We start from the raw sequence: 23125 nt of genomic DNA, 5'->3' as shown, positions 1-23125 counted from the left end.
ACTACGCCGCCAGGGACTCAAATCCTGCAGTGCAAGACGTGTCCCCCTGCTTAAGCCAGTACATGTCCAGGCCCGTCTGAAGTTTGCTAGAGTGCATTTGGATAATCCAGAAGAGGATTGGGAGAATGTCATATGGTCAGATTAAACCAAAATAGAACTTTTTGGTAAAAACTCAACTCGTCGTGTTTGGAGGACATAGAATGCTGAGTTGCATCCAAAGAACACCATACCTACTGTGAAGCATGGGGGTGGAAACATCATGCTTTGGGGCTGTTTTTCTGCAAAGGGCCCAGGATGACTGATCAGTGTAAAGGAAAGAATGAATGGGGCCATGTATCGTGAGATTTTGAGTGAAAACCTCCTTCCATCAGCAAGGGCATTGAAGATGAAACGTGGCTGGGTCTTTCAGCATGACAATGATCCCAAACACACCGCCCGGGCAACGAAGGAGTGGCTTCGTAAGAAGCATTTCAAGGTCCTGGAGTGGCCTAGCCAGTCTCCAGATCTCAACCCCATAGAAAATCTTTGGAGGGAGTTGAAAGTCTGTGTTGCCCAGCGACAGCCCCAAAACATCACTGCTCTAGAGGAGCTCTGCATGGAGGAATGGGCCAAAATACCAGCAACAGTGTGTGAAAACCTTGTGAAGACTTACAGAAAACGTTTGACCTGTGTCATTGCCAACAAAGGGTATATAACAAAGTATTGAGAAACTTTGGTTATTGACCAAATACTTATTTTCCACCATAATTTGCAAATAAATTCATAAAAAATCCTACAATGTGATTTTCTGGATTTTTTTTCCTCATTTTGTCTGTCATAGTTGACGTGTACCTATGATGACAATTACAGGCCTCTCTCATCTTTTTAAGTGGGAGAACTTGCAAAATTGGTGGCTGACTAAATACTTTTTTCCCCCACTGTAATTACAAGCATTCCATAAGTGTTAAAGGCTTTTATTGACAATTATATTACGTTTATGCAAAGAGTCAATATTTGCAGTGTTGACCCTTCTTTTTCAAGACCTCTGCAATCCGCCCTGGCATGCTGTCAGTTAACTTCTGGGCCACATCCTGACTGATGGCAGCCCATTCTTGCATAATCAATGCTTGGAGTTTGTCAGAATTTGTGGGTTTTTGTTTGTCCACCTGCCTCTTGAGGATCGACCACAAGTTCTCAATGGGATTAAGGTCTGGGGAGTTTCCTGGCCATGGACCCAAAATGTCGATGTTTTGTTCCCGAGCCACTTAGTTACCACTTTTGCATTATGGCAAGGTGCTCCATCATGCTGGAAAAGGCATTGGTCATCACCAAAATGTTCTTGGATGGTTGGGAGAAGTTGCTCTCGGAGGATGTGTTGGTACCATTCTTTATTCATGGCTGTGTTCTTAGGCAAAATTGTGAGTGAGCCCACTCCCTTGGCTGAGAAGCAACCCCACACATGAATGGTCTTAGGATGCTTTACTGTTGGCATGACACAGGACTGATGGTAGCGCTCACCTTGTCTTCTCCGGACAAGGTGTTTTCCGGATGCCCCAAACAATCGGAAAGGGGATTCATCAGTGAAGATTACTTTACCCCAGTCCTCAGCAGTCCAATCCCTGTACCTTTTGCAGAATATCAGTCTGTCCCTGATGTTTTTCCCGGAGAGAAGTGGCTTCCTCGCTGCCCTTCTTGACACCAGGCCATCCTCCAAAAGTCTTCACCTCACTGTGCATGCAGATGCACTCACACCTGCCTGCTGCCATTCCTGAGCAAGCTCTGCACTGGTGGTGCCCCGATCCCGCAGCTGAATCAACATTAGGAGACGGTCCTGGCACTTGCTGGACTTTCTTGGGCGCCCTGACGCCTTCTTCACAACAATTGAACCTCTCTCCTTGAAGTTCTTGATGATCCGATAAATGGTTGATTTAGGTGCAATCTTACTAGCAGCAATATCCTTGCCTGTGAAGCCCTTTTTGTGCAAAGCAATGATGACGGCACGTGTTTCCTTGCAGGTAACCATGGTTAACAGAGGAAGAACAATGATTTCAAGCACCACCCTCCTTTTAAAGCTTCCAGTCTGTTATTCTAACTCAATCAGCATGACAGAGTGATCTCCAGCCTTGTCCTCGTCAACACTCTCACCTGTGTTAACGAGAGAATCACTGACATGATGGCAGCTGGTCCTTTTGTGGCAGGGCTGAAATGCAGTGGAAATGTTTTTGGGGGATTATGTTAATTTTCATGGCAAAGAGAGACTTTGCAATGAATTGCAATTAATCGGATCACTCTTCATGACATTCTGGTGTATATGTAATTTGCCATCATCAAAACTGAGGCAGCAGACTTTGTGAAAATTAAAATTTGTCATTCTCAAAACTTTTGACCACGATTGTAGGTGTGTCCAAACTTTTGACTGGTACTGTATATATATATATATATATATATACAGTGGGGAGAACAAGTATTTGATACACTGCCGATTTAGCAGGTTTTCCGACTTACAAAGCATGTAGAGGTCTGTAATTTTTATCGTAGGTACACTTCAACTGTGAGAGACGGGATCTAAAACAAAAATCCAGAAAATCACATTGTATGATTTTTAAGTAATTCATTTGCATTTTATTGCTCGACATAAGTATTTGATACATCAGAAAAGCAGAATTTTATATTTGGTACAGAAACCTTTGTTTGCAATTACAGAGATGATACGTTTCCTGTAGGTCTTGACCAGGTTTGCACACACTGCAGCAGGGATTTTGGCCCACTCCTCCATACAGACCTTCTCCAGATCCTTCAGGTTTCGGGGCTGTCGCTGGGCAATAAGGACTTTCAGCTCCCTCCAAAGATTTTCTATTGGGTTCAGGTCTGGAGACTGGCTAGGCCACTCCAGGACCTTGAGATGCTTCTTACGGAGCCACTCCTTAGTTGCCCTGGCTGTGTGTTTCGGGTCGTTGTCATGCTGGAAGACCCAGCCACGACCCATCTTCAATGCTCTTACTGAGGGAAGGAGGTTGTTGGCCAAGATCTCGCGATACATCGCCCCATCCATCCTCCCCTCAATACGGTGCAGTCGCCCTGTCCCCTTTGCAGAAAAGCATCCCCAAAGAATGATGTTTCCACCTCCATGCTTCACGGTTGGGATGGTGTTCTTGGGGTTGTACTCATCCTTCTTCTTCCTCCAAACACGGCGAGTGGAGTTTAGACCAAAAAGCTCTATTTTCGTCTCATCAGACCACATGACCTTCTCCCATTCCTCCTCTGGATCATCCAGATGGTCATTGGCAAACTTCAGATGGGCCTAGACATGCGCTGGCTTGAGCAGGGGGACCTCGCGTGCGCTGCAGGATTTTAATCCATGATGGCGTAGTGTGTTACTAATGGTTTTCTTTGAGACTGTGGTCCCAGCTCTCTTCAGGTAATTGACCAGGTCCTGCCGTGTAGTTCTGGGCTGATCTCTCACCTTCCTCATGATCATTGATGCCCCACGAGGTGAGATCTTGCATGGAGCCCCAAACCGAGGGTGATTGACCGTCATCTTGAACTTCTTCCATTTTCTAATAATTGCGCCAACAGTTGTTGCCTTCTCACCAAGCTGCTTGCCTATTGTCCTGTAGCCCATCCCAGCCTTGTGCAGGTCTACAATTTTAACCCTGATGTCCTTACACAGCTCTCTGGTCTTGGCCATTGTGGAGAGGTTGGAGTCTGTTTGGTTGAGTGTGTGGACAGGTGTTTTTTATACAGGTAACGAGATCAAACAGGTGCAGTTAATACAGGTAATGAGTGGAGAACAGGAGGGCTTCTTAAAGAAAAACTAACAGGTCTGTGAGAGCCGGAATTCTTACTGGTTGGTAGGTGATCAAATACTTATGTCATGCAATAAAATGCAAATTAATTACTTAAAAATCATACAATGTGATTTTCTGGATTTTTGTTTTAGATTCCGTCTCTCACAGTTGAAGTGTACATATGATACAAATTACAGACCTCTATATGCTTTGTAAGTAGGAAAACCTGCAAAATCGGCAGTGTATCAAATACTTGTTCTCCCCACTGTATGTATGTATGTATATGTATGTATATATATATGTATGTGTGTATATATATATATATATATATATATATATATATATATATATATATATATATATATATATATATATATATATATATATATTTATTCTGCACCTTGTGTCTGAGAAAAGCGCTTTCCAAATTATATGTATTATTATTATTATTACAAAAAGTACATTCCATTGCATCAGCCACATCAGTTATCATCATTTGAATGAACATTCTACATTACCATGGACATTATTGGAGCACAATACCAGGCAGCCATTGTGAGTGTACCCATGAGTTTACAACTCAAATTGCCAGGGTTAGAGGTTCCAAGCCCATTCTATTCATTGTTTGCTATAGCACCTTGTTTGTTTCAGCAAGGGGCAACAAAGTTTCATGACGTTGTTAAGAGTCCATGTCATCGCAGAAACGGTTTATGACGGTTATTTTATTTTCATGATAGTCTTCATTCATAATCGTCGGTTATACGGTAATTGTACCAGCCCTAACACACACACCACCAGGCTGAACAATGAGTTATGTAGCAGCGAGGCCAGAGGACCTCTGACGGGAGGGTGACTGTTGATCCAATATGGCCGACCAGCTGCACACAGTGTCATAAATGACTCATGGACAGTAAGGCTGCTGCCAACATGCTGCCTCCACTCCTCTAGACTCCTCTCTCCCTTTTTGTTCTGATAACCAGATTGGCTGACTGTCTATTGAACACTTGGCTGGGTCTGGGTGGCTGGCTGGCTCGCTCATATCCTGCCGCTGTTGGAGTTTGCATTGTGTGTGTGTGTGTGTGTGTGTGTGTGTGTAGTTTGCATAGTGACGTAAGGCTTTATTTGCTTAAGTGTCAGAGTTCAATGTTGACTCGTTCAGTTCAGTCAGACCTTGGCTCAAACTCTTAAGATGTCATTGTTCTTATTATATTGAATTATTATATTGACAAGTTGTTTATTGCACATGGGGCACACGTACAGTGGGGAGAACAAGTATTTGATACACCGCCGATTTTGCAGGTTTTCCTACTTACAAAGCATGTAGAGGTCTGTAATTTTTATCATAGGTACACTTCAACTGTGAGAGACGGAATCTAAAACAAAAATCCAGAAAATCACATTGTATGATTTTTAAGTAATTAATTTGCATTTTATTGCATGACATAAGCATTTGATCACCTACCAACCAGTAAGAATTCCGGCTCTCACAGACCTGTTAGTTTTTCTTTAAGAAGCCCTCCTGTTCTCCACTCATTACCTGTATTAACTGCACCTGTTTGATCTCGTTACCTGTATAAAAAACACCTGTCCACACACTCAACCAAACAGACTCCAACCTCTCCACAATGGCCAAGACCAGAGAGCTGTGTAAGGACATCAGGGTTAAAATTGTAGACCTGCACAAGGCTGGGATGGGCTACAGGACAATAGGCAAGCAGCTTGGTGAGAAGGCAACAACTGTTGGCACAATTATTAGAAAATGGAAGAAGTTCAAGATGATGGTCAATCACTCTCGGTCTGGGGCTCCATGCAAGATTTCACCTCGTGGGGCATCAATGATCATGAGGAAGGTGAGGGATCAGCCCAGAACTACACGGCAGGACCTGGTCAATGACCTGAAGAGAGCTGGGACCACAGTCTCAAAGAAAACCATTAGTAACACACTACGCCGTCATGGATTAAAATCCTGCAGCGCACGCAAGGTCCCCCTGCTCAAGCCAGCGCATGTCCAGGCCCGTCTGAAGTTTGCCAATGACCATCTGGATGATCCAGAGGAGGAATGGGAGAAGGTCATGTTGTCTGATGAGACAAAATATAGCTTTTTGGTCTAAACTCCACTCGCCGTGTTTGGAGGAAGAAGAAGGATGAGTACAACCCAAAGAACACCATCCCAACCGTGAAGCATGGTGGTGGAAACATCATTCTTTGGGGATGCTTTTCTGCAAAGGGGACAGGACGACTGCACCGTATTGAGGGGAGGATGGATGGGGCTATGTATCGCGAGATCTTGGCCAACAACCTCCTTCCCTCAGTAAGAGCATTGAAGATGGGTCGTGGCTGGGTCTTCCATCATGACAACGACCCGAAACACACAGCCAGGGCAACTAAGGAGTGGCTCCGTAAGAAGCATCTCAAGGTCCTGGAGTGGCCTAGCCAGTCTCCAGACCTGAACCCAATAGAAAATCTTTGGAGGGAGCTGAAAGTCCTTATTGCCCAGCGACAGCCCCGAAACCTGAAGGATCTGGAGAAGGTCTGTATGGAGGAGTGGGCCAAAATCCCTGCTGCAGTGTGTGCAAACCTGGTCAAGACCTACAGGAAACGTATGCTCTCTGTAATTGCAAACAAAGGTTTCTGTACCAAATATTAAGTTATGCTCTCTGGTCTTGGCCATTGTGGAGAGGTTGGAGTCTGTTTGATTGAGTGTGTGGACAGGTGTCTTTTATACAGGTAACGAGTTCAAACAGGTGCAGTTAATACAGGTAATGAGTGGAGAACAGGAGGGCTTCTTAAAGAAAAACTAACAGGTCTGTGAGAGCCGGAATTCTTACTGGTTGGTAGGTGATCAAATGCTTATGTCATGCAATAAAATGCAAATTAATTACTTAAAAATCATACAATGTGATTTTCTGGATTTTTGTTTTAGATTCCGTCTCTCACAGTTGAAGTGTACCTATGATAAAAATTACAGACCTCTACATGCTTTGTAAGTAGGAAAACCTGCAAAATCGGCAGTGTATCAAATACTTGTTCTCCCCACTGTATCCTCTTTTTAATTGTATGTAGTAGGATTAATCTAAAAGTACAATTTAGGCACAATTTTTAGAAACTATTGTAAACACTTACTCGCTTGGCCTCTCCTGAGAGGGTGAGCTTTAAAGTTGTTGATGATATCCTTGAAGGCCTAGTCCGCTGACCCATGACCCCTGACCTCTGCTTGTTATTTACAGTAGTATTATGATCAGCCACCCAAGACATGCAGGCCCCACTCTGTTGTTTGTCACGCATATTAATTAATTAGAATGTGTCTGCTCTGCTGTAGCTGTGGGATTACTATTTAGGTCAATAGTACAGTACAGTCCCCTCAGCCCTGCTCCTGGCTTCACAGTCCCCTCAGCCCTCCTCCTGGCTTCACAGTCCCCTCAGCCCTCCTCCTGGCTTCACAGTCCCCTCAGCCCTCCTCTTGGCTTCACAGTCCCCTCAGCCCTGCTCCTGGCTTCACAGTCCCCTTAGCCCTCCTCCTGGCTTCACAGTCCCCTCAGCCCTCCTCCTGGCTTCACAGTCCCCTCAGCCCTCCTCCTGGCTTCACAGTCCCCTCAGCCCTGCTCCTGGCTTCACAGTCCCCTCAGCCCTGCTCCTGGCTTCACAGTCCCCTCAGCCCTGCTCCTGGCTTCACAGTCCCCTCAGCCCTGCTCCTGGCTTCACAGTCCCCTCAGCCCTGCTCCTGGCTTCACAGTCCCCTCAGCCCTCCTCCTGGCTTCACAGTCCCCTCAGCCCTCCTCCTGGCTTCACAGTCCCCTCAGCCCTGCTCCTGGCTTCACAGTCCCCTCAGCCCTGCTCCTGGCTTCACAGTCCCCTCAGCCCTGCTCCTGGCTTCACAGTCCCCTCAGCCCTCCTCCTGGCTTCACAGTCCCCTCAGCCCTCCTCCTGGCTTCACAGTCCCCTCAGCCCTCCCTATCCTTCTCCCCGGTCCTCTATCCTCAACCCTAGCCCATGCTTCCTCACCCTCCCCCCTGCCTGATACTTCCTCACCCCTCCCCAGTTATCCCCAATCCTCCTCCCCACTCCCTAGTGCTCCTTACCCTCCCGTCCTCCCCAGCCTTGTCCCCCCTAACCCTTACCTCTAGTAGGCTGTAGCATAGGCTAAATCTCGTCCCTCTCCATACTAACCCTCCCTATCCCTTCCCCAACCATGGCATGCCAAGCACAAGGAGAGGAGAGGGGAGGGGAGCGAGCGGCCAGCATCGTGCATCCATGCGGAAACTCATTTTTTAAATGAAGCTGATCGCAACAGAGAGAACCAGAGAACGGAGAAGAGAGCAGGCAGGCGCAGGGTCTCCTGACTGCCTCACTCTCTCCTCTCATTGGCCGGCATGCCGCGTCACGTGACGCGATGTGTGACTGGGTCATGGGGTGCGGTACGGGGACACTCACGGCCCTCTGGAGTCTAACCCCCCACCCCCCACCCCCAAACCTAGCGCCGGATCCCGGGCCCCTGATTCGCCGTGACAGATGTCAGTGTGCCGAATGTCAACTTCTAAGAGAGCTGGTTATGGCTGTGGGGAGGGAGGGTTCTTTTCTCAGGCCTGTACCATCCAGAGTGGTTGAACACTCGCTGAGCTCTTGGAAGAAATTGGTTAAGAAAGACTCATCGTAGCAATGCATTGGGGAGGGTTGGTTACATCGAGCTGTGCTGTGGGGTCGCAGGTTTTCTACTGACTCAATGCACTATACAGTGTTTCACTGAGCTCTTGGAAGAAATTGGGCCAGTGGAAATGCTGGGCTGGGCTGTGGGGTTTTCTCTCACTCGGTGTGCGCACATGGTTTGTGCACATGGGCGCCTGTGTGTATGTGTGTGTAACGTGTGTATACAAGGTAACGGTATACGTATTCGGATCGAACTGTTCAGTATGGGGACCTCGGTTCGGTCCGCACTGTGAACCCAAATGAATACATAAAAAAATATATATATATATTAGTGTTGTTGATGAGTATTCTTGTGTTTTCATTTAAGAAAATACCAAGGGTTGTTATTCCTGATTTGTGCTCTCATCAGGCGTTATATGACTCATGATCATATATGGAATCAGGAATACCAACACTTTGTACAGGAACTGTTAGCATTACATTTTCCCGCTGTACCCAAACCGAACCGTGATTCCAATGCCGCAATACGTACCGAACCGTGGGTTTGGTGAACCATTACACCCCTAATACAAGGCATGGCTCCTGGTCTGGAAGACACGAGACGAGTGTGAAAGGCAAAGCCGGAGATGAAAGGAAGGGTGGTAGTGGAAGGATAGAGGAGAGAGAGCTGTTGGAAAACAGAGAAAACATGTTCAAAGCCTCCCCCTACCTTCTTTATGGGCCCAGTCCTAACTGGAGTGTAAATCACACAGTGATGTAGCTCTCTTTATAGGAAAATGCCATGAAAGTTGGAGTCGCTGGGGAAATAGGCCTATGTCAGTTGTTTGTTTTATGTAGCCTAGTGTCAGTCAAATGACGTGTCCAATACCTGCTGCCAGAGTTTTGGGTGTTTTTAATAAAGACCTGAAGAAGTGCAGCTGAGGTATTTAATGGAAGAATGTGCATGGATAAAGGGAAACAGGTGTCTGTGTTTTACTGCTGTTGGGCATATCACAAAGTGAGATAGATTGGTTGGTGAAATGCCACTCTTGGTTCCCACTCAGTGTGTGTTTTTAGATTGTCTGTCAACAATCTTTTGCTTCAAGTGTGTTTGTTTTTCCCTTTTAGTGATTGTGTGTGTGTGTGTGTGTGTGCGCGTGCCGTTTCGAGTGTGTGTGCCGCTTCGAGCGTGTGTGCTTGTATATGTGTTTTCTTCTATGTAGTGTGTGTGTGTGTGTGTGTGTGTGTGTGTGTGTGTGTGTGTGTGTTAGGGCTGGTACAATTACAGTATATCCGTGTAATCGACAGTTATGTATGAAGACCGTCATTTAAAAAAAATAACCGCCATAACCATAAAAAAAAAGTATTCAGACCCCTTGACTTTTTCCACATTTTGTTACGTTACAGACTTATTTATCAATCTACACACACTACCCCATAATGACGAAGCTGAAATAAAAAAAAGAAACTGAAATATCACATTTACATAAGTATTCAGACTGTTTACTCAGTAATTTGTTGAAACACCTTTGGCAGCGATTACAGCCTTAAGTCTTCTTGGGTATGACGCTACAAGCTTGGCACAACTGTATTTGGGGAATTTCTCCCATTCTTCTCTGCAGATCCTCTCAAGCTCTGTCAGGTTGGATGGGGAGCGTCGCTGCACAGCTATTTTCAGGTCTCCCCAGAGATGTTCGTTCAGGTTCAAGTCCGGGCTCTGGCTGGGCCACTCAAGGACATTCAGAGACTTGTCCCGAAGCCACTCCTGCATTGTCTTGGCTGTGTGCTTAGGGTCGTTGTCCTGTTGGAAGGTGAACCTTCACCCCAGTCTGAGTGCTCTGGAGCAGGTTTTCATCAAGGATCTCTCTGTACTTTGCTCTGTTCATCTTTCCCTTGATCCTGACTAGTCTCCCAGTCCCTGCCGCTGAAAAACATCCCCACAGCATGATGCTGCCACCACCATATTTCACCGTAGGGATGGGGCCGGGTTTCGTCCAGATGTGACACATGGCATTCAGGCCAAAGAGTTCAATCTTGGTTTCATCAGACCAGAGAATCTTGTTTCTCATGGTCTGAGAGTCTTTAGGTGCTTTTTGGCAAACTCCAGGCGGGCTGGCATGTGCCTTTTTACTGAGGAGTGGCTTCCGTCTGGCCACTCTACCATAAAAGTCTGATTTGGTGGAGTGCTGCAGAGATTGTTGTCTTCTGGAAGGTTCTCCCATCTCCACAGAGGAACTCTGGAGCTCTGTCAGAGTGAACATCGGGTTCTTGGTCACCTCCCTGACCAAGGCCCTTCTCCCCTGATTGCTCAGTTTGGCCAGGCGGCCAGCTCTAGGAAGAGTCCTGGTGGTTCCAAACTTCTTCCATTTAAGAATGATGGAGGCCACTGTGTTCTTGGGGACCTTCAATGCTGCAGACATTTTTTGGTACCCTTCCCCAGATCAGTGCCTCGACACAATCCTGTCTCAGAGCTCTACGGACAATTCCTTCGACATCATGGCTTGGATTCTGCTCTGACATGCACTGTCAACTGTGGGACCTTATATAGACAGGTGTGTGCCTTTCCAAATCATGCTAATCAATTTAATTTACCACAGGTGGACTCCAATCAAGTTGTAGAAACATCTCAAGGATGATCAATGGAAACAAGATGCACCTGAGCTGAATTTCGAGTCTCATAGCAAAGGGTCTGAATACTTATGTAAATAAGGTATTTCTGTTTTTATTTGTAATACATTTGCAAACATTTCTAAACCTGTTTTCGCTTTGCCATTGTGGTATTGTGTGTAGATATATGAGGAAAATGTTTTATTTAATCGATTTTAGACTATGACTAATGTAACAATGTGGAAAAGGGGAAGGGGTCTGAATATTTTCCAAATGCACTGTACTTCTCATTTAACTTTTAATTCCATAGTTTGAATATCTTCCGTTGATAATCTCTTAACTTGCTTTGCCACACACGGAGGCTCTATGACTGTAGTGGAGCTATGTTGGCTTGTGATCGGCCGAAAACAACAAGCTACATGCGCCACTCTGGGCTATTCTAGTTTAGCAGTGGAGAACATACTTTTTAAAGTTTTATCCACAACTCTGTCCATCACTGTTGTAATCGACTGTGAAGCCAAAATGTTCCCAAACTGGGGATTTAAACAATGATTGAGGATCCTCCAATTCTGGTTTATCGATTCCACCACTCGCCATCCACAGAGTTCCCGGCTAAGCCTCACCAAAGGATAATTTGATATCCGCCAGTTAAGATTAGAATTTTGACTGTAACGTGCGCGTAGGCTGTTGTTGTTTTAACGGCATAGCCTACAATGTTTTTTCAGATCAGATGGCATACAACGCAGTGTAGGCGTAGCCATTAGGCTTAGTGTTTTTCATTTATTTTAAATATTTTTTGTATTCATTCAGGTACACAGGGCGGACCGAACGAGGTCCCCGTACCAAACGGTTCGGTACGAGTACGTGTACCGTTACAGCCCTAACAGATACTGGCCATGGCTACACTGTGTGCCATTGTGGTGTAGCTTCCACTAGAACTATGCTAGCTTGTGTTTGGCTACAGTTGAGCAGAGCCTTTCAGATTTACTGTATTTAATCTCGTAAACCTAATGAGGAAATGGCATCGCTGACTTTTAGACAGCCAGCAATATTTATTTTGTGGTTTATGGTGCAGCCTTTTAGATCGAATTGGGTAGTGAGAAATTCATGACTCTCTGTTGTGGTATGTTTTGTGGCTGTGGTGTGTGTAGAGAAGTAGGCTCTAAATTACTTTGAGGCTTTTGACGTGATATACCACTCTAGGCCCAAGGCCAGTCATCCAAAGATGATTCCGATAGTTTAGATTGTACAGCTGTAGTAATAGGACTATCACGTACTAGAATAAATCCTAGGGGATTACATTCAACGCCCATGTCTTCCAACCCCTGGCTGTCTCTGTGGTATGTAACCAGGTCTATATCAAGTGTGTGTGTGTCAGAGAGAGTGTGTGTGCGTGCGTGCGTGCACGAGCGAGAGCAATGTTGTGTGTTGGGGAATGCCAACCCAGCAGCTGCTGTGAAAGCAGAGCCCCATCCCAAATTGAGGATAAAACCACTGACAGTTTTGAAATGACTCTGCGACAGGAGGAAATCTATTGGGCTGAATGATAGTAAACAAAGCACAGCACAGGAGAGTAAAGAGGATTCCCCCCTGCCTCCAGTAGTCGATGCCTTGCTTCATTTGGACCAGTCCAGTGTTTGGGTTAATTGGGGCATAAATTGAATTTAACAGCCCGGCCAATAAACTCTCAAATTACCCAATAAACTAAGGGCGTTGTCACACGGTTTTGAGCTATAGTTCTAATCAGAATTCAATTTTTGTTTTACATTGTAGTTTTTTTCTATTTTTTCCCGCATTGCCAAATATCAAACAAACAAAACCATCTGTCCATGCAAGTCATTTGTTTATTAGACAGAAAATGCTGGTGTTAAATCCATCTATGATTATCATGAAGCATCACTTCTGTGTTCCAATCGTCATATTACTTTCGCGTTGGTCTTCCAACAACATGCAGGAGGAAACAGCGCAATAGCTGCTCTTACTGCGACTTGAATAGGCTATATTCAGTAGCCTATATCCCCGGTATAGCCCTGTCTCCCCTAATCTGCATCAGATGCACTCATAAATGAGCTGCTACTCACAGAATGTTTCAGAGATATGAAGTATGATGCTGTGTGCATTTCATTAAATGCTTGCAGTCAAACAACCAGTAATACTGCGCAGCTCTGGTTCTTTTCCTGTGTTTGGTTCGGACTGCGTTCTCACCTGCAGTGTACCGCACTACCTTTAAAAATTAAGATAGTGTTCACACCAGTCCAAACACACCAGAGTTAGGAAAAAACGCTCCAAACCAATTCGGTGTGAAAGCCTACTAAGTGAGTGTATTGCCTTGATTCCTCGCTTCTTCTCTCCTCTCCTCCTTCTCAAAACCCATTGGAGAAGACGGTCAGACGGGAAGGATCTCTGACCTTCTCATCCAATGGGTTTTGAGAAGGTGAGGACGCGAGGAATCATGGAAATGCAATTGAGATTCTCCCTGTGAATGGTAAGTTATTTTGTGACACGACAATCCTCTGTTTTAGTGTTTCGAGTTTGATTGAATGTCAAATTGTAAGACATTTCTATTCTAAGATTTTTCTAGAACAGGATCGAGGAAGTTTGCTAGAGTCATTTGCTTATGTCTAGCCTACCTTGTTGTCACAGCTCTGCCAGTGGGAGTAAACACACACAGACACAGAGACTTGGATTGCCTGGAGGAGAACTATTAACAATGTTTTCCCAGCCTTTATCAGACAACTTTTTTTCCACCCCTCATATCATTATCATCCATAAGGCCATAATGTTTCATGTTTTATGGGTGCAGTTGGTGTGCCTGGCGGGCATGCTGCTAAGCTGGCAGAACAGATGTCCTCTACCCTCAGTACCCAGACTTGGGCAGGCTGAGACAACATGCCAGTCTGCTGCTGCTGTAACAGCATGCTGTAGCCAGGCCTGGCTGGGAGATGGGAATACCAGGGGATGAGCAAGCTAGTGGGGAGGTGGTGGAGGGGAGGGTGGTGGTGGGGTGGGTGGTGGTGGAGGGGAGGGTGGTGGTGGGGGTGAGGGGCGGTGGTGGAGGGGAGGGTGGTGGTGGGGGTGAGGGCGGTGGTGGAGGGGAGGGTGGTGGTGGGGTGAGGGCGGTGGTGGAGGGGAGGGTGGTGGTGGGGTGAGGGTGGTGGAGGGGAGGGTGGTGGTGGGGTGAGGGTGGTGGGGTGAGGGCGGTGGTGGAGGGGAGGGTGGTGGAGGGGAGGGTGGTGGAGGGGAGGGTGGTGGAGGGGAGGGTGGTGGAGGGGAGGGTGGTGGGGTGGGTGGTGGTGGGGAGGGTGGTGGAGGGGAGGGTGGTGGTGGGGTGGGTGGTGGTGGGGAGGGTGGTGGAGGGGGCGGTGGTGGAGGGGAGGGTGGTGGAGGGGAGGGTGGTGGGGTGAGGGGAGGGTGGTGGAGGGGAGGGTGGTGGAGGGGAGGGTGGTGGAGGGGAGGGTGGTGGTGGAGGGGAGGGTGGTGGTGGGGTGAGGGCTGGGAAGCAGCTGCCAAATACTTCCACTTTCCGACCATCCATCCATCGCCAACGCCTTCCTCCCTACCTACCTCTCCATGGCTGTCAGTTAAGCCGAGGGTTGGAGCAAAAACCTACAGGATGGTAGCTCTCTAGGAACAGGGTTGGAGAGCCGTGATACAGTTTCTGCATAGAATCCACCTGACCCTAGTCGTAACTAGTGTTTCCCCTACCTAACCATCCATATAGGCGTGGTAGTCCACCTGGCTGACTAATGTTTTTAGGCTCTGGTCATGTGTTGGTGTAGTGGGTTGGTCTAATAAGAACGATCAGGGCCTTGGGCTAGAAGGAGCAGTCACAGTGATCGGACAAGGTGAAAGTAACTCTAGCTAGGCTACATTGTTTAGGAAGGGAGTTGGCTGGGCCATCGGGCAGTGGTTGTGTTGACGAAGTAGGGCCCTATCAAATCTGCGTTGCGGAAAACGAGGACGGAACCTAGACATAAAAAAAGAATTCAACAATATTAAACAATTTATTGAATTTAGTAGGAAATCAACCAAATGTATTGAACTTATTAGAAAATGCATTAATTTGCCTAAGTTAATCATAAGACATGAACAAAATGCATCAGGGATTCATATTTTCCTGCAACTTTCTGAAACGGCATAGGAATGCCCCTGTTTGTGTGTTGTGGCGGTGCGCGTGTATGTCTACACTTTGTGGAGCCGTTAGCAATAATGCTAATGATAACCGTCTGCTGGTAGATGGAAGGGCTTTCCAAAAACCTTCTCAATTAAATGTTAACTACAAAGTAGCCTATGCCTACCTGGCAGAATATCATGATTATTTGCATCAATACAGTGTCAATGTTTTTAGCAAACTGCAATCACATGAGCACTACAGAAACACCGCTAACCAAACAAAGGTCTCTGGCTGGTATGCACTTGCATTAAAGGGTAACAGACCTCAAAAGTCGTCTCCTGATGTGGTTTACGCGTTGTTGTGGACTTAGAACTAGGCTTGGGCGTTATCCAGATTGTTATACCTTCATACCGACCTTGTGCCATACCAGGATATTATGTAATACCAGCAATGAACACAAGAGGCGCTGTTTTCAAACTCCACTAACCTGAAGGTTAGCAATGCTAACAAGTATATGTAACATTTCATAGAGAATGCTAACGAAATGCTAACGAGCGCTTTGCAAACATTTTATACAGTCTCTGACCTAAATTATACAAGTAACTCAAAAATGCTACTCGCAGTTTGCTGCATGGACAAACCAAATATTAGACAGCAAGGTGCTTGAGCCAGGAGGGGATTCTCTGCTGTTACCAATCGAAACTATGCCTTACCTCCATAACTTGCTACATTTGCACACACTGTATATATATTTTCTGTTGTATTTTTGACTTTATGTTTTGTTTACCCCATATGTAACTCTGTGTTGTTTTTTTATCGCACTGCTTTGCTTTATCTTGGCCAGGTCGCAGTTGTAAATGAGAACTTGTTCTCAACTGGCTTACCTGGTTAAATAAAGGTGAAATAAAATATATACAAATAAAAAAAACTAGATTTTTGGAAGAAGCTAACCACTTGGCTAGATAGCTAACTAGCTATTAAATTAGCAAATCAAATGCACAGCTGCAGAGAATTTAGCACATTTTAGACATTTAATTGAATAGTTAAGATATCTAGCAGGCAAACATTTAGTTCTGAATTCCATACTGTAACTAGATCACCTGGCGCGTGCTGTACAACAGTGAGTGACACACAAGGCTCCGGTCTCTCGTCGTTGTGTGCTTGTAAACAAACAAACACTACGTGACTGTGGACTACCGGTAAGTTTCATAATGAAAAATTGTGACAGGTGAAATGAAGAATTATCTCCTAACATATTGCACAAGTTGACTGCAGGTATTTACTTAAAAAGTAGCTACAAATATTAAAATGTATAAAAAAAGTATAAGATATAGTTTCAACGGTGTTCATGGAATTGAAAAAAAATCTTGTGGCTTTTTCTAAATACCCCGGAATTATGTATATATGGTATACTGCCTGTGCCTACTTATAACATACAATTTGGGTGTTTTCCTATTAAAAAGAGTGATTTTTGAGAGCGAAAACTTGAAAGAAATGGGGGGTGAAAACGGAATCAGGCAAAAAATGAAATTGATTTTATAGGGCCCTAAGGAAGAGGGTGTGAAGCGCTCAGGATGTATCACACTGATTGGAGGGTGCGCGCACACGCGCCCGCACACTCACCCTTTCCTCAGATTTAATTCAGGAGTCAGTAATGTAGGCCTGAGGAGGAAGGCAGGGCTTTATAAGGCCTTTATACATCTTTAATCAGACAATAATCATTTACTGCTACCGCCACACCCCTCGCCTTAAACAACTGTCTCTGTGTGATGAGAGAACTTATTGTCTTCTATTAAAATCTGTCTGGCACATATTCTCATCTGACATGCAAACTGTATCCTCTGTCATTTGCCTGCTAGATTGGTTGTGTGTATCATCATTAGGGGTGTGAACGTTTAAATGTTAAAACATTTAAACGTTGTTAAAACATTTAAACGAAATTGGGATCCTTAACGTTAAGAAAAGTCCCTAACTGAAAAACAATGTTTTTTTACGTAGATGCAGAAAGTAAACATAGTGGGTCAATTTCCGCAACAACTAAGAGCGTTGATGGGCGAGGCTCAACTTCTTCGCTGTTTTGGAGCCCTGGCTACCATGCTGTGAACAGCGTGAAGCGAAGCAGTGCACATGCGCAGATACTTTGTGTGACTGTGTGAGAGCAGAGTGTTGCATCTTGCTCATCTCAATATCCTAGCCTATTCATTGATGATAGGCCCTGCCTTACTGAAGTTGGAAGACATTGCAAGCTAAGAAATTGCAAGATACATCACTCCATTGCTTTTGATTGCCGATAGATAGGCCTAGTGCACGGTTCGGACTCCGTCTGCCTGATGCCCGACCTGCCTATACTGTGCCCCTCCCCTCTCTCTCCGTCCCTCACTAGCTCGCTATGAAATTTGCAAGTGTTTGATTAGTTGCTGTACTTCCGAGAACACAGTCTCCTCCGTTCCAAAAATACAGATTCCTATCAGAATCGAATCTTGACAGTCAGAAATTGGAGTTGAGTCCGAAAGTTGATGTGCAAGGAGTCGAGGAATCAATTATTTTGGTGTCGACTCTCCACTACATTGTCGTTAACAGTTGGAAAAATGGCAGAGAAAGGAAAGCGACAGCAGTGAAGTCCTGTATGGCAATGCTTTGAGAAGGAAACAAACTTTGCGAGGTAGAATTGAAGTACGGTAATAGTAGTACAGGTGCAATGCTTAACTAAACTCAGCAAAAAAAGAAATGTCCCTTTTTCAAGACCCTGTCTTTCAAAGATAATTAGTAAAAATCCAAATAACTTCACAGATCTTCATTGTAAAGGGTTTAAACACTGTTTCCCATGCTTGTTCAATGAACCATAAACAATGAATGACAAGACACTAACAGCTTACAGGCGGTAGGCAATTAAGGTCACAGTTATGAAAACTTAGGACACTAAAGAGGCCTTTCTACTGACTCTGAAAAACACCAAAAGAAAGATGCCCAGGGTCCCTGCTCATCTGCGTGGACGTGCCTTAGGCATGCTGCAAGGAGACATGAGGACTGCAGACGTGGTCAGGGCAATAAATTGCAATGTCCGTACTGTGAGACGCCTAAGACAGCGCTACAGGGAGACAGGACGGACAGCTGATCGTCCTCGCAGTGGCAGACCACGTGTAACAACACCTGCACAGGATCGGTACATCCGAACATCACACCTGCGGGACAGGTACAGGATGGCAACAACAACTGCCCGAGTTACACCAGGAACGCATAATCCCTCCATCTGTGCTCAGAATGTCTGCAATAGGCTGAGAGAGGCTGGACTGAGGGCTTGTTGGGCTGTTGTAAGGCAGGTCCTCACCAGACATCACCGGCAACAACGTCGCCTATGGGAACAAACCCACCGTCGCTGGACCAGACAGGACTGGCAAAAAGTGCTTTTCACTGACAAGTCGCGGTTTTGTCTCACCAGGGGTGATGGTCGGATTCACGTTTATCGTCGAAGGAATGAGCGTTACACCGAGGCCTGTACTCTGGAGCGGGATCGATTTGGAGGTGGAGGGTCCGTCATGGTCTGGGGCGGTGTGTCACACCATCATCGGACTGAGCTTGTTGTCATTGCAGGCAATCTCAACTCTGTGCGTTACAGGGAAGACATCCTCCTCCTCCCTCATGTGGTACCCTTCCTGCAGGCTCATCCTGACATTACCCTCCAGCATGACAATGCCACCAGCCATACTGCTCGTTCTGTGCGTGATTTCCTGCAAGACAGGAATGTCAGTGTTCTGCCATGGCTAGCGAAGAGCCCAGATCTCAATCCCGTTGAGCACATCTGGGACCTGTTGGATCGGAGGGTGAGGGCTAGGGCCATTCCCCCCCAGAAATGTCCGGGAACTTGCAGGTGCCTTGGTGGAAGAGTGGGGTAACATCTCACAGCAAGAACTGGCAAATCTGGTGCAGTCCATGAGGAGGAGATGCACTGCAGTACTTAATGCAGCTGGTGGCCACACCAGATGCTGACTGTTACTTTTGATTTTGACACCCCCCCTTTGTTCAGGGACACATTATTCAATTTCTGTTAGTCACATGTCTGTGGAACTTGTTCAGTTTATGTCTGTTGTTGAATCTTGTTATGTTCATGCAAATATTTACACGTTAAGTTTGCTGAAAATAAACGCAGTTGACAGTGAGAGGACGTTTCTTTTTTTGCTGAGTTTATATGAAAGGGACCCACCTTGAGACCCACACTGTTGCTGGCAGCAATGCAGCTGCATTGTGAATTCACATGGAATTGTATGAATTCTTCTTATATTTTTAACGGAAAATGTAACATTAAGATAAATTGTAAATTGGTCACATCCCTAGTCAGCATAGCTTCCGATAGCTGCACTGGTCTTGACCCTGAGCTCTGATTGGCTATGTTGGTCCAGTCCCTGAAGCCTGATTTGGCTATGCTGGCCCAGTCACTATCCTGGTCCCATCCTGGAGGTCCATGTGCACTGTCTACCCCTGGGCCGGTGAGATGGAGGCCCACCCCCCTGACATGTTAACTAGGACCCCGGGGGTCCCCAAACCTCCCTGCAGTTTCTGGAGATGTGACACACACACACATACACTCCCTGCCTGTGGCGCTGCTTGTTATACAGTTGAGCTGATTCCTCACGACAAGCCCAGCCCCAGGTCACTGGAACAGTCTGAGGCCGTATTTATTCCTCTCTCTCTCTCTGTCTTTGTGTTAGCCAGCTCTCCTCAGTTGTCACTAACATTGCCGCATATGCTCCAGTGGGTTTCTCGTGTGTGTGTGTGTGTGTGTGTGTGTGTGTGTGTGTGTGTTTGTTTGAGACTCCATGTCATGATGTGCGCTCTCGCACATGGCGATTTTTCAGATTGGAACTGTGTGTGTACTGTTGCTGTGTAATCTATTATTAAACTCATTTACTAATGGACAATCAGTGTGTGGGACCTTCAAAGGACACACAAAATGTCTGAAAGAGTGTGTGTGTGAATACGTGTGTCATGCATGCTCTCTCAGATGGGAGCCAGTGTGTTTGTGTGTAGCATCCCCAGCATTTTGTGAATGCAGTGTAGAAACTGAGTGTCTCCTTGTCGCTCTCCCACGGCCTGTGTGTTAGTGTGTGTTAGTCAGTGTGTGTTGGTGTGTAATGTTTATATAGGTCAATGTGTTCATGCAGTGCTGTGCAAAGCTTCTGCTCAGCCACAGGGTAGATAAGGGAGTCCTCAAATGCATATTTACCCTGCTGCTCTGCTCGACTCTCCCTCTTGTCATTCTGTGAATCTCCCTTTCCCTCTCTCTTTCCCTCTATCTCTATCCCCCCTCCATCCTATCCTCTGCCATTGAGTGATGCTCTCTCTGTTTGTGTTCAGGTCCACTGAACAAAGTCCAACTGATGACATGGACCAAGAGAGGGGCTTTGTGTCCCATAGACCCCCCCCCCCTCACTCTCTCTCTCTCTCTTTCTCTCTTCTCTCTAGCTCGGGGAGCCAGGCCCCCGCCCCCAGGGTCCTGGCTCCCCATTATATAGCCTAGGGGTTGAAGGGTTGTTGAGAAACAGTGAAGAAGCATTGTTGTAAACAAGGGTTTATCAACTCTAGGCCCCGGCAGCCACAGGATGTAACATTTTAGAGAAAGAGATGGTGTGAAAGACTGAGAGAATGGGAGAGAGAGAGGGAGCAGGAAGTTTGAGTGGAAGCTTGCATGCATTCCTGTGAATAGGCATCTTGGTTCACGTTAGCTTTATTACCCATGCATCCTGTCTCAGACAAACAGCAAAAGAATGATAATATGAATACTAACTTTCTTTTCTTGATTTATCTAGTGATGATCACATCACTGATAGTAGGATGTAATCTGAATACACATCATTATACTCATAAACTATGCTTCTTAAGATCACAAAGTGGGCCTCTTAAAATGAGCAGGGTTATTGATGGATAATAATCTCAAAGCACTATTCACCAATGTGTGTGTACCCCTGACGCAGTGCCAGAGTAATTCGTTTTTGGACCTGTCTCAGAAAATCCTGTTACAGTGTGATTGTCTGTCTCGGTGTACACTACAGTACATCAGGGCCAGTGTCCACAAAGCGTCTCAGAGTAGGAGTACTGATATAGGATCAGTTTTTCTGTGTGGATCATAATTAATAATATTATATGGACATGGAGGACCTGATCCTAGATCAGCACTCCTACTCTGAGACGTTTTGTGAGTACGGGCCCAGTATGTCCTGGTGTTTGTTTACATGGTGTCTGAGACATGATGCTTTAGTCTAAATATCCCCCTTTTCTTTCCTTCTCTCCCTCTACCCATGTGGCCATCATGTGACCTCATGGGAACTTCATCAGGAGTCAGACCAAGGTATGTCCAGTACTGTGACTGGCTCCTATTACTACTGATTGTGTTGTTTGGTTGTCAATGCTGTTAATGTCTCTGTGTTTACATTCTAGCTACTCTGTATTCATGTGTTTACAAAGCAATCATTGTACTTTGTATGTTGACATGTACACACACTGTTAATTTGTATGGCATGTTTATCATTGCCAGTGCTCAACAAGAAACACCCAATGGGCAAAACTGGTTGAAATGACGTCATAACAACGCCGTTTCAACTGATCATTCCCATATGTTTTGCCCGCTGAATAACAGCTTTTCTAAATCAGTTCTAAACTATTTTGTTTCATTGTGTCCTCTTCTATGTCTCGTTCCTCAGACCTTTGCCTACGACTACTGTTTCTGGTCCATGGACGAGTCGGAAAAGGACAAGTTTGCGGGTCAGTTTTCATTTTCCTCACGTTAACCCCTCCTCACTTCTCTTCCTCCCCTCTTCTTCCTCCACCTCATGTGTATCTACAGGTATCCCTGTGAGCACAGGATGTTTAAAATATGTTGAAAGGACGTTGAAACTGTCTTTTTGGTTGAAAATACGTATTTTCAACGTCTTGTGCTCAATGGGATAGGTCTGTTCAGGTGGTTTTAGGTATTTTTTCAAACATTTATCTCTACAGTGACTAAGGAATCGGGATCCCACCTGAATTCTCTGTTGTTTACTCACTTGGATGGATCTGCAGGTGGTTGGCTTAATTTAAATGTCAAATATTCCTATCAGACCTGCTAGTCACCCATCCACCTTTTGTGCTGTAGGCCTAAACCGAATGAGGTTCTACACTGTTTCTCACACTGTTCATGGATACAGTTTGAAGGTCCTATTTAAATTAACATGCATAGCTTGTAGATTATTTTGTAATTGTGTCTGTGTGCTCCAGATCATTTTCTAAACCACCCCTAAAGGAATCAATTAAGTCCTATTGTACTGTTTTATATTGCATAATAATGTGTGGTGTTGTTGTAACGTTGCCTGGTGGTTGTCTCCAGGTCAGGACGTGGTGTTCCAGTGCCTTGGGGAGAGTCTTTTGCACAACGCCTTTCAGGGCTACAATGCCTGCATCTTCGCCTATGGACAGACGGGTATGTTATTACGTTATCGGAGAATCTCAATTGCATTTCCTTGATTCCTTGCGTCCTCTCACCTCACCATTTCATCCAATGGGTAAGGAGAAGGAGGCGAGGAATCAAGGAAATGCAATTGAGTTTTTCCCTATGACATATGCTATGATACTACTGGCTGTTTTGGTAAGCATAGAACAGATCCTTAGTTTATCTGTCACCTCACTGCTCTCCCATTGGCTGTCTCCTCACATCTGTGCTCACCCATTGGCTGTGTGTGCGTTTCCCTCCAGGTTCGGGGAAGTCGTACACAATGATGGGTTCGGTGGACTCTCCAGGTCTGATCCCGCGGCTGTGCAGCTCTCTGTTTGACCGCACCCTGCTGGAGCAGAGGGAGGGTGAAGGCTTCACCATAGAGGTCTCCTACATGGAGATATACAACGAGAAGGTCCGCGACCTCCTCGATCCCAAAGGGTACGAACTTTAACCTCCACTTGACCTCTTGTTTTAGTTATTTGTTTGAATATACTACAGTTTGTCTGTGGCCCCATTTCAAATAATTTAAACACGCTTCCTCCCTTCCTT

General features: G+C 45.7%; 1 protein-coding gene across 4 annotated transcripts in view; it reads left to right on the top strand.

Annotated features, from left to right (window-relative positions):
• The window catches only part of LOC121545081 (kinesin-like protein KIF13B), a 70180-nt gene that overhangs the window by 15034 nt on the left and 32021 nt on the right, over positions 1 to 23125 (top strand). For all 4 annotated transcript variants that reach the window (XM_041855458.2, XM_041855460.2, XM_041855461.2 and 1 more), the window contains exons 4-7: positions 21442 to 21454; positions 21807 to 21867; positions 22469 to 22561; positions 22834 to 23014. In XM_041855458.2, coding sequence (XP_041711392.2) covers positions 21442 to 21454; positions 21807 to 21867; positions 22469 to 22561; positions 22834 to 23014 — 348 coding nt within the window. The remainder of the gene's footprint in view (positions 1 to 21441; positions 21455 to 21806; positions 21868 to 22468; positions 22562 to 22833; positions 23015 to 23125) is intronic.

This window comes from Coregonus clupeaformis, chromosome 29 (assembly GCF_020615455.1).
Source record: "Coregonus clupeaformis isolate EN_2021a chromosome 29, ASM2061545v1, whole genome shotgun sequence".
In the NCBI taxonomy this organism is placed as follows: Eukaryota; Metazoa; Chordata; class Actinopteri; order Salmoniformes; family Salmonidae; genus Coregonus; species Coregonus clupeaformis.
The sequence above is the reverse complement of the archived record's forward strand: the minus strand, read 5'-3'. Positions and strand labels throughout refer to the sequence as shown.